General features: G+C 40.8%; 1 protein-coding gene across 2 annotated transcripts in view; it reads left to right on the plus strand.

The window, feature by feature from the left end:
* Positions 1 to 18,471, plus strand: part of LOC132399082 (dynein axonemal assembly factor 5-like) — a 175,153-nt gene that overhangs the window by 73,125 nt on the left and 83,557 nt on the right. For both annotated transcript variants that reach the window (XM_059979036.1, XM_059979037.1), the window contains exons 5-7: positions 2,672 to 2,904; positions 8,394 to 8,606; positions 16,458 to 16,601. In XM_059979036.1, coding sequence (XP_059835019.1) covers positions 2,672 to 2,904; positions 8,394 to 8,606; positions 16,458 to 16,601 — 590 coding nt within the window. The remainder of the gene's footprint in view (positions 1 to 2,671; positions 2,905 to 8,393; positions 8,607 to 16,457; positions 16,602 to 18,471) is intronic.

Raw genomic sequence — 18,471 nt, forward strand, 5'->3', positions numbered from 1 at the left:
CATCACTGTTTGATGCACAGTAATGTTATGGCTGGTAGGCTGGTAGAAAGTGAATTTGGTTTAACCGTGAGCATGTCTGTGCACTGAACCTGTGAGCAGTCCTGGGAAAAGCATTCATTGTGTTAGTTAAACTTATAATTACTAAGCCGCAAAACATTGAGTATGCAGCAATCCCTTAGTTCTGAGGCCTGTTATTTATAGTGGAAGGAGGAGATTTTACAACCTCTTGTCAGTTTCTTGGGCACATGCGCCCTGCAATTTCTAGACCCCCAAAAAAATTGCATGGTTGATGTACATCTGAAATAAATCCAGGTGTCTGCTTTGAAGATTTTTATGGCAGATCCATCTTTAGAAATAAAAGAGCCTGCATTACTAGATGAACCCCATAAAGCTTTCAGCAATAATTAAAATACTTTTGATGTGCAATCAAAATGTACCAGCTGGTTTAGCCACAGTAGAATCAAGTGAACACCAATGAAGTAAATGCCCAGATCCTGTGCTTTCTTGTAACACGAGATTCTGCAGATGTTGGAAATGCAGAGTAAACACATACAATAACAAAGGAATTCAGCTGGTCAGGCAGCATCTATGGAGGGCAGTAAAGGTGTTTTGGGCTGAGACTGTGGCCTGAAAATGGCCAAGTCCATATCCTGATCAAGGGTCTCAGCCGGAAACATCAACTATTTATTCCTCTCCATTGATGCTGCCTGACCTGCTGAGTTTCAGCAGCATTTTGTATATGTTACTGTGCTTTTCTCATTGTTACCATCAGGAAGGAGGTACAGAAGTCTGAAGGCACACACCAAGCAATTCAGGAACAACTTCTTCCCTTCTGCCATCCAATTTCTAAATGGACATTGAACCTGTGAACACTACCTCTCTACTTTTTAAAAATTTATTTCTGTTTTTGCACTACTTATTTTAATGTAACTATTAACTATACATATACTGAATGTAATTCGATTTTTAAAATGTATTTATCATGTATTGCATTGTACTACTGCTGCAAAGTTATCAAATTTCAGGACATAATGCTGGTGATAACTAAACCTGATTCTGATTCTGATATTTCTGATGTTGGTTGAGCGATGATTGATTATGGAAATTATCCTCCACTTATTGCATAGGTTTTCTGCTTGCCCCTGTTGCCTTGTTGCTATCTGACCTGATTTACTCCAGCCTGCTCTGTTCTGTTCTCTACATCCAGCTGACCACTGCAGGTGCTAACCCTGATATCTTGTATGATAGACTTCCTTGAAGTTGCACTGTAACATCGAACGGGAATTCAATGACACAGAGTAGCTCCTTCTCACTGTGATGTATATGAATATAAATTGAATGTTTAATTTTATTAAATTTATTGGTTATATCAAATTTGCATTTCTGACTTTCATGGAACACAGAGAACAGTGCAGGTCCTATGGCCGTTATGTTGTACCGATCCTTTAACCTACTCCAAGATCAATCTAACGCTTCCCTCCCACACAGCTCTCCATTTTTCTTTCATCCATGTGCCTATCTATGAGTCTCTTAAATGTACCTAAGGTATCTGCCTCTACAACAACCCCTGGCAGTGTGTCTATGCACCTATAACTCTCAGTGTAAATAAAAACCCTATACTTTTCTCCTAGCACTTTAGAGTTATGTATTAGGTACGTGGTTGCTTCAGGTTGTTAAAACTGGGGGGAGTAGTGGGGATAAGTTCCCACCACCAATTAAATGCTTCCATTTGAGTGCATTTCAAATAGTCTCTAACAATGACATTCAGCTCCTGGTCTCACGTGTGGCTTAGCTACTGGTGGAACCATTTCTACTAATAGCAGAAAGGGCAAAGTCAGGTTACTGGCACCTTAAAACCAGTCTCTTCAGGCAGATGGAGCTCATCAGCCATAGTTGTCAGCTCATCTAGGAGAAGGAAAACTCTGATTTCAAAACTCAGTTGCCTTGAAGCTATACCCACTTAAGGGAAAGACCTCGGGAGTATACCCTGAGGAAAAATCTGAAGCTGGAGTCCCTAAAGCTGTCCGACATTGAGTTCAAAGCTGACTGGCAACTCCTTCAACTCAGTTGGTACCAAACTGCTGTTCCTTTGGATTTATCAGCTAGGTGGAGAGGGAGGACCTGCTATTTGGGCCAACAACATGTTCTCCATATTGTACTGCCCTAGTGTGCATAGGCAGCTAGGAATCAATGTCTATAGTTGACCCCAATCGACAGAGGGCCTACTACTACTATTGACACTTCCGCCCTGGGAGAAGTCTCTGGCAGTTCACTCAATCAATGCTTTTCATCATCTTCTCCACCTCTGTCAAGTCACCTCTCATCCTCCAAAGAGTAAAGCCCTAACTCACTCAACCTTTTCTCATAAGACATGTTACCTAATCCTAACAGCAACTTGGTAAATCTCCTCTCATCCTCTCTAAATCCTCTGTATCCATCCTATAATGAGGTGACCAGAACTGAACAGAATTTATTTGCAAAGGTTAATACTTTTGGTTTGCATAAATTTGTTTCACTAAATTGCAACAACTGTTGAATATAACCATTGCTTTGTATGAAGATAGTGAATTTGAATTTGATATAATTATTCCATATATTAACACTTACAGCATAAGTTATTTCTACCCATAGAATTTTCAATCTACTTAGCCAAATTTTTTTTCTTTTTCAGCGGAACGCCCTGGACTTGGGTGCCGGGAGTTGGTGTTCCGGAACTTGTTCAAGATTCTGCCAGCCGTCAGCCGAGACATTACTGACTGGGTCCCTGCAACCCGAGTTAAAGCATCCCAGCTGCTGATAGTGCTGCTGTTCCATGCCGAGGATCACATCACGCAGCACATGGAGCTGCTGCTTAGTACCCTGTATCGGTCATGTGCAGATGAGGAGAAAGCTGTGGTTCAAAACGTGCGTATCTGTCACCCATTGAACAATTCATACAAATGGTTCTTTATCTTTTTGGTAATAGATTTTATTAATTGTGCACCCACAGCTGAAGTTTATTAGCTGAAGGTGGACAAGTTGTCGAAGTATGGAGTTAGTACTGGGCAGATTGGTGTTTAATCAATTAAAACGGAGGTAGAGAGGTAACTGATAAACCAGAAAGTGGGTACACAAAGAATGTTTGTAAATTTCAGCCTGAAACCTCCCAGATCACACAAGTAAATTAGGAAATTCAACAATTCAAAAAGTACATTGATATCTACGTACATATACGCTGGCATAGTTAGAGAAGAATTAATCATAACACTCATTGGCTACTTTATTAGGTACAGAATCAGGTTTATTATCAGTGGCATGTGATGTGAAATTTGTTAACTTAGTGGCAGCAGTTCAATGCAATACATAATCTAGCAGAAAGAGAAAATAATAATAATAAATAAAACATAATAAATAAACAAGTAAATCAATTACATATATTGAGTAGATTTTAAAAATGTGCAAAAATAGAAATACTCTATATTTAAAAAAAAGTGAGGTAGTGTCTGAAGTTTCAATGTTTGGATGGCAGAGGGGAAGAAGCTGTTCTTGAATCGCTGAGTGTGTGCCTTCAGGCTTCTGTAACTCCTACTTGATGGTAACAGTGAGAAAAGGGCATGCTCTGGGTGCTGGAGGACCAGACAGTGATGCAGCCTGTCAAAATGCTCTCCACAGTACAACTATAGAAGTTTTTGAGTGTATTTGTTGACATGCCAAATCTCTTCTAATAACGTATAGCTGCTGTCTTGCCTTCTTTATAACAACATTGATATGTTGGGACCAGGTTAGATCCTCAGAGATCTTGACACCCAGGAACTTGAAGCTGCTCACCCTCTCCACTTCTGATCCCTCTATGTGTTCCTTCGTCTTACCCTTCCTGAAATCCACAATCAGCTCTTTTATCTTACTGACTTTGAGTGCCAGGTTGTTGCTGTGACACCAATTCACTAGTTGACATATCTCACTCCTTTACACCCTCTCGTCACCACCTAAGATTCTACCAACAATGGTTGTATTGTCAGTAAATTTGTAGATAGTATTTCAGCTATGCCTAGCCACACAGTCATGGGTACAGAGAGAGTAGAGCAGAGGGCTAAGCACACACCCCTGAGCTGTGCCAGTGTTGATTGCCAGCGAGGAGGATACGTTATCACCAATCCACACAGGTTGTGGTCTTCCTGTTAGGAAGTTGAGTATCCAATTGCAGAGGCTCAGATTCTGCAACTTCTCAATCAGGATTGTGGAAATGATGGTATTAAATGCTGAGCTATAGTCGATGAACAGCATCCTGACGTAGGTGTTTGTGTTGTCCAGGTGCTCTGAAGCCGCCGTTGACCTATTATGGCAATAGGCTAATTGCAATGGGTCCAGGTCCTTGCTGAGGCAGGAGTTCAGTCTAGTCATAACTGTTGCCTTTTGAAGCAAGTGGGAACATCTGCCCGTAGCAGTGAGAGGTTGAAAATGTCCTTGAATACTCCCACTAGTTGGTCGGCACTAGTTTTCAGACCCTTACCATGTACTCCATCAGGGCCTTATGCCTTGCGAGGGTTCATTCTCTTTAAAAGACAGCCTAACATCGACCTCTGAGATAGAAATCACAGAGTCATCAGGTGCTGCAGGAACAGCCATAGTTGTGTTATCCCTTTTAAAGCAGGCATAGAAGGCGTTGAGTTCATCTGGTAGTGAAGCATCGCTGCCATTCATACTATTGGGTTTTGCTTTGTAGGAAGTAATGTCTTCCAGACCCTGCCAGAGTTGCCATGCATCTGAAATCGCCTCCAACCTAGTTTGAAATTGTCTCTTTGCCCTTGAAATAGCCCTCCGCAAATTATACGTAGTTTTCTGGTACAGGCCTGGGTTGCCAGACTTGAGTGCCACAGATCTAGCCTTCAGCAGGCAACGTACCTCCTGGTTCATCGATGGCTTTTGGTTTGGGAATGTACAGTAAGTCTTTGTAGGCATACACTCATCCACACAGGTTTTAATGAAGTCAGTAACAACTGCAGCTTACTCATCTAGATTCAAAGATGAATCCATGAATACAATACAGTTCACCCATTCAAAGCAGTCCTGCATGCACTCCTGTGCTTCCCTTGTCCAGATCTTCTTGATCCTTACTGCTGGTGCTGCAGTCTTCAGTCTCTGCCTATACTCAGGGAGTAGAAGTACAGCCAGGTGATCAGACTTCCCAAAGTGAGGGTGTGGAATAGCATGGTAGGCATTCTTGATGGTGGTGTAGCAATGGTCCAGTGTGTTGTTTCCTCTGGTATTGCAAGTGATCTGTTGATGGTAATTGCTTAGTGATTTTTTTTCAGACTGGCCTTGTTAAAATCTCCCTAAACGATGGTGAAGCGTTAGGGTACGCTGTTTCATGCATATTGATCCCATTGCTGAGATCACCTGAATCCTGCTTGACGTTGGCCTGAGGTGGAACATAAACTGCTACCAAAATGACCCCAGAGAACTCCCGCTGTAGGTAAAAAGGATGACACTTTATTGCTAAATGTTCCAGGTCTGTTGAGCAGAATTGGGACAGCACTGATATATTTGTGCACCAAGAAGAATTGATCATGAGGCATACTCTTCCACCTCTGTATTTGAGAGATTCTATAGATCTATCCTGACGGCGTATAGTAAACACGTCGATCTGAATCGCTGCATCCAGTATGGAAGGAGTTAACCAGGATTCTGTGAAACAAAGGACAGACGAGTCCTAATGTCCCTCTGATTCAGCACCCTCACTCTGAGATAATCGATTTTATTAACCAGACACTGCACGTCTGCCAGCAAGACAGTTGATATAGGGAGTTTAAAACCTCGTTTCCTTAAATCCTGGACTACGCCCACGCTTTCTCCGAGGTTTTCTCCGTGGGCACTTCCAACCTCAGACTGTGTTGTTTCCATCGGTTTTAAGCAGCGATAGTTCATTTAAACGCATAAAACATCTTTGTTGACTGTACTAACCTTGGAAGCAGTTGTACTTTTTAGCTGTAACAAGCTGAAACGGGAATATTTAATTGTATCCATTGAGAGTACTGCTGCTATTCAAGTTGTGCCTAGGCGCCCCAGAAGTAGAACCCAGTATTGTCTTCTGTTGCTGTACCTCATTCACTCAAGATTCAATCTGTTATACATTCAGACATGATCTTTTGCACATCACTGTTGTAGCACATGGTTATTTGAGTTACTATTGCTTTCTTGTCCTATAGCCTCACTATAGGAAGGATGTGGAAGCATTGGAAAGGGGACAGAGGAGATTTACCAGGATGCTGCCTGGTTTAGAGAGTATTCATTATGATCAGAGATTAAGGGAGCTAGGGCTTTATTCTTTGGAGAGAAGGAGGATGAGAAGAAACATGATAGAGGTGTACAAGATATTAAGGGGAATAGATAGAGTGGATAGCCAGCACCCCTTCCCCAGGGCACCACTGCTCAATACAAGAGAACATGGCTTTAAGGTAAGGGGAGGGAAGTTCAAGGGGGATATTAGAGGAAGGTTTTTTACTCAGAGAGTGGTTGGTGCGTGGAATGCACTGCCTGAGTCAGTGGTGGAGGCAGATACACTAGTGAAGTTTAAGAGACTACTAGACAGGTACATGGAGGAATTTAAGGTGGGGGGTTATATGGGAGGCATGGTTTGAAGGTCGGCACAACATTGTGGGCTGAATGGCCTGTACTGCGCTGCCATTCTCATCTGACCCTTCTCATTAACAAGGCATTTTCGCCCACAGAACTGCCACTCACTGAATTTTTTTTTTTTTTTTTTTTTGCACCATTCTCTGTAAACTCTAGAGACTGTTGTGTATAAAAAGCCCAGGACATAAGCGGTTTTTGAGATAACTCAAACCACCCCATCTGGCACCAACAATCATTCCATGATCAAAGTCACTGTATCACATATCTTCCCCATTCTGATGTTTGGTCTGAACAACTGAACCTCTTGACCATGTCTGCATGCTTTTTTTGCATTGAGTTGCTGTCACATGATTGGCTGATTAGATATTTGCATTAACAAGCAGGTGTACAGGTGTAATGCATTCAAACTTATTTCAATTGGAAGATTTTTTTTCAATCCCATTTGGTAAGAACAATAGCAGTAAGATACTGTTGAAAAGAGTCTGACAGCCAGAGGTTGGTTGATAGGTTTCTTCTACTGAGACTACAGGAGGAATGGAGACAGGCTAACTCTTATTAACATCAATGGATCTAGGGTCAAGAGGGTGAACAGCTTTAAGTTCCTCTGCATATACATCACCGAGGACCTCACGTGGTCTGTACATACTGGCTATGTGGTGGAAAAAAAAGCACAACAGTGCCTCTTTCATCTCAGACAGTTGAAGAAGTTTGCTATGAGTCCCCAAATCCTAAGGTTTTCCTACAGGGGCAGAATTGGAGCGTGAAGTGCAGAAACAAATATCACTGTGATGATTGTACACTCTAGTATCAATTATTTGGTGGCAATAAAGTATTTGTATTGAGAGCATCCTGACTTGCTGCTTCACTGCCTGGTACAAGAAGTGTACTTCCCTCAATCACAGGACTCTGCTGAGAGTGGTGCGGACAGCCCAGCACATCTATAAGTGTGAACTTCTCACTATTCAGAACATTTACAGAGACAGGTGCGTAAAAAGGGCCTAAAGGATCATTAGGGACCTGAGTCACCCCAACCACAAACTGTTCCAGCTGCTACCATCCAGTAAACAGTACCACAGCATAAAAGCCAGGACCAACAGGCTCCAGGACAGCTTCTTCCATCAAGCCATCAGACTGATTAATTCATGCTGATACAATTTTATTTCTATGCTATATTGACTATCCTGTTGTACATATTATTTATTACAAATTACTATAAATTGCACATTGCACATTTAGACGGAGATGTAACGTAAATATTTTTACTCATGTATTATGAAGGATGTAAGAAATAAAGTCATTTCAATTCAATTCAATTCTATTTATTGTTTTAAAATGGCTATAACTTTAATCTTCTCAAGGTTATTTTTGCATATTTTGGGAATTATCTTAACGTACCTAAATACATTTTTTTTTAAATATTGCAAGTTCAAATTTTCTGATCAGATTGGAGTTTTTTTCCACATTTAAGTCATAACACTAAACATAACACATTAATTCAACACTAGTAATACTGGCTTTGAACAACAGAGTAGTTGATTAGCAATGCAGTTTGAAAGCAGTATGTTTAGACTGTGGTATCATTGGCACCCAAATATCTTTCCTCTATCCAATGTCATATTATAAGGATTTAATTTTAGTCAAAGATTGATGATTGTTTGTGTTTCGGAATGATTTTGTAACTTATGCAATAAATGTGCATTTATTGCAGATAGGAATAAGTTTAAAGTATTCCAGCTTTAAAAATTCATTTTTTAACATCCTGTTCCCTTTCTAATTTTTAGTCGTTGAAAGCAGCAGAGCTGATTGGAACCTTTGTGGAACCTGAGGTCTCTTTGAAGTTGATTTTGACAGCTCTTGAGAAATCTGCTTGTACTGCTCATCTAATGGTCTTGGGTGCAGTGATAAGGGGCAGCTCAGCACAGGCACTGCATCCACATCTGATCAAAATCGGAGAATCTCTGGCACTTCCTGATACGTGTCAAGTTTCTGCAAAGGTAAATATAAATAAAAGAAAGATATGCTTCTCCAAACATTGCATTCCTACTGGAAAAACAGAAACTTAAAACCGGAAATAGCAGAAAGTGGTACAAATGCTCAGCAGGTCAGGCAGTAGCTGCGGGGAAAGAAGTCATGTTTAAGATTCAAAGTAAGTTTATTATCTAAATACGTATTTGTCACCATATACTATTTTGAGATTCGGGTATTCACAGTAGAACAAAGAAATACAATTGAATCAATGTAAAACTACACACAAAGAATGACAAGCAACCAGTGTGCAAACGAAGACGAACTTAAAATACAAAAAAAAGTACAGTATGTAAATAATGCTGAGAAAATGAGTTCTAGGATCCTTGAAAGTTGGTCCAAGGTCAATGATCCTCCATCAAAAATGGATGAATTAATTGATTTATTGGCAGGAAAAAGTGTGAAGGGGAAAAAAATGAACAAAATTACCCTTGACTGATTCTATTGTTCTCAATGACAGTGTATACTTTTGATTCAGCTTTTCTCTTATCATACATTGCATTAACATCCCATTTTACTTTCTACCATCATATATCTCTCCACCACATCACTCCTGGCCTCCACAGACCTTATATTTTGTTCTCTACTTCCTTCCATTGCCTGCTCTGAACTGTATTTTATCTCTTAACTTTTCCCATTTCTAATGAAACTTCATGCACCTGAAGCATTACATATGTAAGGCTGCTCATGACTCAATAGATGAATTGGAAGTGGCAAGTATTCCACTCTTGACAACAGCAGCTTCTCATCTGATGACAAAGCACTAGAAACAAGCCACAAGAGAAGCAGCATAATGAAAAGCCAAGAATACGCGAAGAAAGCCAGTTCAGTGGACTTTGGCTTTTTGAAGTCATGAACACCAAAGTCTTCACTGAATCTTGGCTCTGAGAATCCAGGAACAGCATAGCATCCAACATATTTCATCAGTAGGAAATGGAGCAAGCAGCATTGAAGACAAGTCAGAAGGAGGAGACAAGCGAGGTCAAAAGACCAAGCTTGTCCTTCCTGCATCATGATGGAACTTGGCCATAGTGCAACTGCAGTATTCTTATGTACTGTATGAGGAACTATTATAATGATAGTTTAGAACTGATATCTACACTAAAGATTGTACCTATTAATGGAACCTACAAGTATATGGTCTACTTTAAGGTCAAGACTGACGTGCTGTTTCTTCAGGGGTGTGACTTGCTGCACAACAACAATTGTCAGTGTGATGGGCAGTGGATGATCTCAGGAGTTTTCTAGCAACCACATGTTCTGGGTAATGACTTAAGTGATGATTCACCAGAACAGTCTGCAAGTTAAACACCTCAATTCCAGGGTTAAAATGGTAAAAGATGCCATACTATGACACACACAAAATGCTGGTAGAACACAGCAGGCTAGGCAGCATCTATAGGGAGAAGCGATGTTGACGTTTCGGGCCGAGACCTTTCGTCAGGACTAACCGAAAGGAAAGATAGTAAGAGATTTGAAAGTAGAGGAGGGAGGGGGAAATGTGAAATGATAGGAGAAGACCAGAGAGGGTGGGATGAAGCTAAGAGCTGGAAAGGTGATTGGTGAAAGTGATACAGAGCTGGAGAAGGGAAAGGATCATGGGAGGGGAGGCCTCAGGAGAAAGAAAGGTGAGGGGGGGGAGCACCAGAGGGAGATGGAGAACAGGCAAACAACTAAATATGTCAGGGATGGGGTAAGAAGAAGAGGAGGGGCATTAACGGAAGTTAGAGGTCAATGTTCATGCCACCAGGGTGGAGGCTACCCAGCCGGTATATAAGGTGTTGTTCCTCCAACCTGAGTTTGGATTCATTTTGACAATAGAGGAGGCCATGGATAGACATATCAGAATGGGAATGGGACGTGGAAATAAAATGTGTGGCCACTGGGAGATCCTGCTTTTTCTGGCGGACCGAGCGTAGGTGTTCCACGAAACAGTCTCCCAGTCTGCGTCGAGTAGGGATCAAATGCGTTCTCAAATGCATCTCTCCCATTTCCCACACATTTGCCCTCACCCCATCCACCCGCCACCCCACTCGGGATAGGGTTCCCCTTGTCCTTACTTACCACCCCACCAGCCTCCAGGTCCAACATGTAATTCTCTGTAACTTCCGCCACCTCCAACGGGATCCCACTACCAAATACATTTTTCTCTCCCCCCCCCCCCCTTCTGCTTTTCACAGGGATCACTCCCTACGCGACTCCCTTGTCCACTCGTCCCCCCATCCCTTCCCACCGATCTCCCTCCTGGCACTTATCCTTGTAAACGGAACAAGTGCTACACCTGCACTTACACTCCCTCACCACCATTCAGGGCCCCAGACAGTCCTTCCAGGTGAGGCGACACTTCACCTGTGAGTCGGCTGGTGTGGTATACTGCGTCCGGTGCTCCCGGTGTGGCCTTTTATATATTGGCAAGACCCGACACAGACTGGGAGACCGTTTTGTGGAACACCTACGCTTAGTCTGCCAAAAAAAGCAGGATCTCCCGGTGGCCACACATTTTAATTCCACGTCCCATTCCCATTCTGATATGTCTATCCATGGCCGCCTCTATTGTCAAAATGAATCCAAACTCAGGTTGGAGGAACAACATCTTATATACCGGCTGGGTAGCCTCCAACCTGATGGCTTGAACATTGACTTCTCTAACTTCTGTTAATGCCCCTCCTCCCCTTCTTACCCCATCCCTACATATTTAGTTGTTTGCCTGTTCTCCATCTCCCTCTGGTGCTCCCCCCCCCCCCCCCACTTTCTTTCTCCTGAGGCCTCCCGTCCCATGATCCTTTCCCTTCTCCAGCTCTGTATCACTTTCACCAATCACCTTTCCAGCTCTTAGCTTCATCCCACCCCCTCCGGTCTTCTCCTATCATTTTGCATTTCCCCCTCCCCCCTCTACTTTCAAATCTCTTACTATCTTTCCTTTTGGTTAGTCCTGACTAAGGGTCTTGGCCTGAAACGTTGACATCACTTCTCCCTATAGATGCTGCCTAGCCTGCTGTGTTCCAGCAGCATTTTGTGTGCGTTGTTGTTTGAATTTCCAGCATCTGCAGATTTCCTCGTGTTTGCCATACTATAACTTGTTTTTAACTGATATGTGGCTGTTGTGTTTTACTATTTATTGTTATGTTTATTATTTGCGTTTGTTATGTTATGATTGTACTGCTCCTGGGAAACGCTGTCTCATTCTGCCCTGCAGAGCTGATGTATGGTTAGAATGACAATAAAGTTTTTGAATCTTGAATCTTGAATACTATGCATGGTGCCTTTGGCTTTTCTGCAAATCGAGCACCAGGACAATGCATCTGATGAGTCTGGTTCCAAACAGATTTCTGTTTGTATCCCATATGTTCACAGTCAAATCCAAAGTTCAAAGTGTATTTATTATCAAACTATATATATGTCACCATATACAACCTTGAGATTCACTTACTTGCAGGTATTTACAGAAAAAATAAAGAAATACAATAGAATCTATTGAAAACCATACATAAGCAAAGATTGACAAACAACTAATTTGCAAAAGAAGCCAAACTGTTCAAATGAAAAAAAAATCCAGAGAACATGAGTTGAGGAGTTCTTGAAAGTGAGTCTATGGGTCGTAGAATCAGTTCAGAGTTGTGGTCGGTGAAGTTATTCACAATGGTTCAGGAGCCTGATGGTTGTAGGGTAATAGCTGTTCCTGAATCTGGTGGTATGGGATCTAAGACTCCTGTATCTCCTGCCCAGTGATAGTAGTGAGAAGGCAGAATGGTCTGGATGGTCGGGAGTCTTTGATGATGGATGCTACTTTCTTGTGGCAACATTCCATGTAAATGTACTCACTGGTGGAGAGCATTTTGTCTGTAATGGACTGGGCTGTATCCACCACTTTTTGTAGTCTTTACCATTCCTGGGTATTGCTGTTTCCAACAGGTGATGCAACTGGTTAGGATACTCTCCAATTTGTATCTATAGAAGTTTGTCAAAGTTTTTGTTAACCTCCCAAATCTACACATATTTCTAAGAAAGTAGAGGCACTGTCATATCTTCTTTGTAATGGCATATTCATGCTGATCCCAGGACTGACCTACTGATCAGAACAGAAGCCACAAGTGTTTTGCAGGCAAAGGTCATGCTTTAAGACCAAATAACACTGATGTACTGGAATGTGTATTCCAACTCCTTGGATTTATTTCTCATTAAATGTTAAGTTTTTCCCTTTGGTTGCGTCTATTCGATGATTGATTTGCAAGGTTTATCAATAGAATATTTTTTAAATAATCCATATGTTTTACCTTAGAACTTACCCAACCTGTTGAGTATTTTTTGATATTTTCTGTGTTCACTTTTTTACATTTTCATCTATTTTAATGCCGTGGACAAACATATCTGTTTAAGTGTGGAGTAATTCACACAAAATACAAAAGGAACTCAGCAAGTCAGGCAGTATGTATAGAGGGGGATGAACTGGCAGCGTTTTGAGCCAAGGATTGATCACCCACTCCCTGTTAAACATGTACTACTGCACTGAAACAGGACCTATGGCCCATCTAGTCTGTGCTGAACTATTCTGCTTAGTCCCAGCAACTTGCACGTAGACCACAGCCCTCTCTACCCGTCCCATCCAGGTACTTATCCAAATTTCTCTTAAATGTTGAAGTCAAATCTGCATCCACCACTTCCACTGGCAGTCCATTCCACACTCTTACCCCTCAGAGTGAAGAAGCTGCCCCTCATTTCATCTTTTATCCTTAACCCATGAACTTTAGTTCTAGTCTCACCCATCTTCAGTGGAAAAAGGCAAATTGCATTTATCCTGTTCATATGTAGCTCTGGTGCTTAAGACTTTTGCACAGTACTGTAGTAATTTTATGCATATCACTGTACTTCTGCTGAAAAAAAAAGACAACTTTCATGACATATGTGAGTGATGATAACCATGATTTTGATATGGGTCTCTTTTGTAGACTGAGAGTGTGAAGGCGACAGGGATAGGGGAATCATGATTGGGAAAAGGGGAAGGGAGAGCGGAGGGAATGGGAAACACCAAAGACACCTGTAATGATCAATAAACCAATTGTTTGGAATCAAATGATCAAATGTGATTGTCTGATGTCTCAGGGCTGGGTGTGTCTGCACCCGCACCACCCTCCCGCCACTGGCACTTTTTCTCTGTTACCTGCTGCACCCCCCCCCCCCCCCCACCGATGGTGCTCCACCCTCGACGTTCCCAGCATCCTTTACTGCCACCAGATTTACAAACTCACTCTTCATTCCCATGTTGTCAAATACAGTACTATGCAAAAGTCCTTGGCACCGTAGCTATATATGTGCATAAGACTTTTGCACAGGACTCTAATGTGGTGCCGTCAATCTTTATAGAGCATAATGTTGGAACTGATTAATTATTTGTATGTTCAAAGTGTGAAAAAGTGTTTCTTCACAGGTAGGATGTCTCAAGCACTAGCATTGATCTGAATACAGATTTCAAATCTCCTTTGGCATCAATCAGAACAAAAGCCTAACGTGTTGCTCCTCTCTGTAGCCCCAAACTGATCAGGCCATCCAGAATGACATTTTGTATTTGCTTCCCAGTCATCTGCAGAGACACTGACTGAATGTTGAAAGCATCCTAAATCTGTATTGCAATCTGCCTGCCTACCTATGTGTTCCTGAACTTCAACATCATCTTATGATCTGGCATTCTTTTGATAGACCAAATGATCTGAGTCTCTTCTCAAAAATCAGTGTTGCAACCAATGACTTGCCAACATTATTGAACACTTACATATTTCTTGCCATTTAATTTGGATAAAAAGTAATAGACTTTTCCCATGATAGCTCTGTAGCCTTTTAGATGATAATATAAGATTTTGGAGCAGAATTAGGACATTTGGCCTGTAAAGTTAACTATAAAACAAATCACAAAGAGAGGGTATATTTCCTGGTAAAGTGACCTTTTCAAAATAATGAGATTTTTAAAAACCAAATAATATAAACATCCTAGTAAGACATCAAGTTTTGTGTTGACAATATGATAATGAGTGTCAGGTGACGACATTCCTGTTACATCATAGCTGGCAATTAATAATGGATTTATTTGTGTTTTACCATTAAAGGAAGTAATTCTCATAGTTATTATCCCTGAACTATTGGGCTATTGAACCAGTGAGGATAACCACTCGCCCCATCACTGAACTGTTCCCGCAATCTATGGACTCGTTTTCAAGGACTCTTCATCTAATGTTCTCGATATTTATTGTTTATTTATTTTTTATTATTATTTCTTTTTCTTTTGTATTTGCACAGATTGTTATCTTTTGCACAGTGGTTGTTTGTCTGCTGTGTTGGATGCAGTCTTTCATTGATACTATTATGATTTTTAGATTTACTGATTATGCCCGCAAGAAAATGAATCTCAGGGTTATGTATGGTGTTATACATGTAGTTTAATAATAAATTTACTTTGAACTTTTTAATCTCTCTAGGGCTGCTCTTCACTCTAACGCACAACCCACCCCACCTTCCAAATCCTACTTCTGTGCAGTCATGCTGGTTAAGAATCATTCATGATGCTATTGTGAGTTTTTCATTGTACCTGTACGTGGCCATATCATGCACATGACTCGATTTTATCTATTGCACCCTTAGGAAAAACTAACGGTGTCACCATTACAAAATGGTGCCTATTAAATGTTCTAATATACTAAACCCCCCCCCCCCTCTGTTTTTCACCTTCGGATTGGATGCTGGAACAAGTTTAAAGTGCTTCAGATAATAAACAATACATTTGTGAACACAAAGATTTTAATCATTAAAGGTATGTGAGATAATTGCCCAATGACATTTGTTCAGCCCTACGAAGTGCAAAGGCAAAACTTCCTCTCTGTTGGCAATGTGTATGAATTTAACCTAGATACAAGTTCCTTCCACAGGTCACAAACAGGTGTTCATGGTGGTAGCTGAAAGAAAAAAAAATGATAATCGGTAAAATGGCCAATTGAGGCCTTTGTTATAGGAGGAAATTTACTCCTTTCAAAAAGTATTCAGCTTGTTGTATGGAGGCTTTTACCCATGTTCTTAGCCAAATTTTGCACCTGGCAGCCCAGCTGAATGAAATTGGATCCATGTCTTTGAAATCTGTTGTATTAATGACAACCTGCAAGAAAATAGTATGAGAAAATAGATTTGTGGCTTTTGTCAAAACAAGATGAGGAAAAAAAAATTGTCTTTATAAAAAGAGTAGTGCTTTAGGACATATTGAGGTCAGACATAGTAAATCTCTCAGTTTAGTCATAATCTTTTCACAGTTTCATAACCTGGGAATCAAATAAATGGAAATAAAAGGTTCCAAATACGTGGTATAATGTGGGTTAAAAATTAGTAGTATAGAAAACTGTATCAGTCAATGTTAGCTATTGCTAAAAACATTTACCAGCTAACAATACTTGTACCTAGAAACTGGTTTGAAATGACTTCTGTCTGCTGCTTTTTTAGCAGGTAGTTGATGTGTGTGAAGCAGCTGACAACTTTTGGGGTGTGTGGTTTCCAGTATTATCTTTCACGTACACTTTTTTTTTGCTTTGGTTTCTACCAGAACAATCTTGGCAGTTTTAATCCATCGAAAACACATGTAGGTTCAGAATGATGTAAAAGGTTTTAATATAGCTACGGGTTCAAATTTGGAACAAATTTGTAATTTCCATTATAGCCTTGTTAATTCCCACAGGCCTGTGTTTATACAGGTAAAATAAAAATCAAAAGTGAACATGTGGAATGGGAAGTGCTTTTTCAGAGCAAGACGTTAATTGATTCTTTTATTTTCTTTCTGATACCCATAGGTAGAATATTTGGAACAACTGCTTCTGTGTGCACAGATCCTAATTACAGTATGTGGGAAACAATGCCGTGAAATCAATCTCCCACTTCTGAAAGTGCTGGTGACAGTCATGTCTATGACTTCTGATGAAGAGCTGAAAAACAAGGTATTACAGAGTGCAAACCACATCAGTTAGTTAATAAAGTTCATCTGTAATTTGGCGATTGTTTTTTTTTTCCCCTTCTCTTCTGAAAGCCAAACATTTCAAAGCCTAAATGAATAGGTTCACTGTCTTTCAGCTTTAATTTTGGGTACATGCTAATTTATAGCTAAAAGTTCCATCTTGCAGTGAGTTTGGCTTTTCTGAGAGTTGAAGTGGTTTTGAGTGGAAGAAATGTTGAATAGGTTGAATTGATCCCAAGTCTTTAAATGTAATTCAAGGTACAATGAAGAAATATAATCCTTGTAAATAGGTTGCATTAGAAATAATTTGGTCACTGGTCCGTAGTAAAGTGTGTTTCTGTGTTCCTTTTTTCTTGATTTATTTTCTCTTTTCCTCAATATTTCAGCTCTGCCTTTGTCCTTACTATCTCTAATCCATCCTGGTCCTGACCATATAATTGACCTTGTCAGCAAAGGTGCACTGAAGTTGTTGTAGGTACTGTGATGTCTAAGCGGTAATTACTTCTGTCCTGGAGCTCTGTGATATAGTTCTGCTGAGAATTTGAACTTGATGATACTTAGTGTAATTAGCTAAGGATAATCACCTGGATTTGCTAATGAGGGATTATGTTTGAGCCAAATTTTGCAGATTTCTGGTATGGTGGAAGGGCAAAATCTATTTTGAATGCATTGGAATTTTCAAAACAGTTTTTTGCCAAAGCTATGGTTTGCCAAGAAATTGCTCTAGTGAGTAGTATTTAAACTTTCAACTTGGTATTTTAGTCGTTGGTTTATTATTGTCACATGTACAGAGATAGTGCAAAATCTTTTGTTTGCATTCCTCACAAACAGATCATTCCATACTAGGTAGTACAAAGGATAAAATAAAAGAATATGGTATATGGTGTTATAGTTACAAGGGATGTGCAGTGTAGGTAGACAAAAAAAGTGCGAGGGTCATGATTTGGTAGATTGAGAGATCAAGTGTTCATTTTTATCACAGAAGATGTTCATTCAAGAGTCTTAAAGCAATGGAATAGAAGCTGTCCAGGAGCCTGATGGTAAATGGTCTCAAGTTCTTATATCTTCTGCCCAATAGGAAGGGGAAGAAGCAAGAGTGACTGGGGTAGGGAGAGGGGTGGTCCTTGATTATGTTGATTGCTTTCCCAAGGGAACGGAAAGCATAGACAGAGTCAACAGAGGTCAAAACCAATTCATGATGCTGGAACACCACTATCCTCTTGGGAAGTTGGAGATAAGACCATAAGACAAAAAGGGATAGGAGCAGAATTAGGTCTTTCATTTTAATTAGGCCACCTATTTTAATTCCTACTTTGATATGTCCATCCATGGCCTCCTCCACTGTCATGAGGAGGCCATTCTTAGGTTGGAGGAACAACACCTTATATTCCATTTGGGTAGCCTCCAACCTGATAGCATGAACATCGATTTCTCGTTTCCCTCTCTCACTTTATCTCCTTGCTCGCCTATTGCCTCCCTCTGGTGTTCCTCCTCCCTTTTCTTTCTTCCATGGCCTTCTGTCTGTGTCACCAATCAACTTCCCAGCTCTTTACTTCATCCCACCCCCTCCAGGTTTCACCTTTCACTTTGCGTTTCTCTCTCCTCTCCCCCCACCTTTTAAGTTAACTCCTCAGCTTTTTTTCCCTCCAGTCCTGCCAAATGGTCTGAGCCCGAAACATTGACTGTACTCTTTTCCATAGATGCTGCCTGGCCTGCTGAGTTCCTCCAGCATTTTATGTGTGTTAACCCCATACACCTGCCTTCTTGCCATGTCCTTTGATGCCCTGACCAAGTTTTGCCCGGGGTGGGGGGGGGGGGGATATATTAGCAATACATAAGCTGGGAAGTGAAAA

This window comes from Hypanus sabinus, chromosome 9 (assembly GCF_030144855.1).
Source record: "Hypanus sabinus isolate sHypSab1 chromosome 9, sHypSab1.hap1, whole genome shotgun sequence".
Taxonomy (NCBI): Eukaryota; Metazoa; Chordata; class Chondrichthyes; order Myliobatiformes; family Dasyatidae; genus Hypanus; species Hypanus sabinus.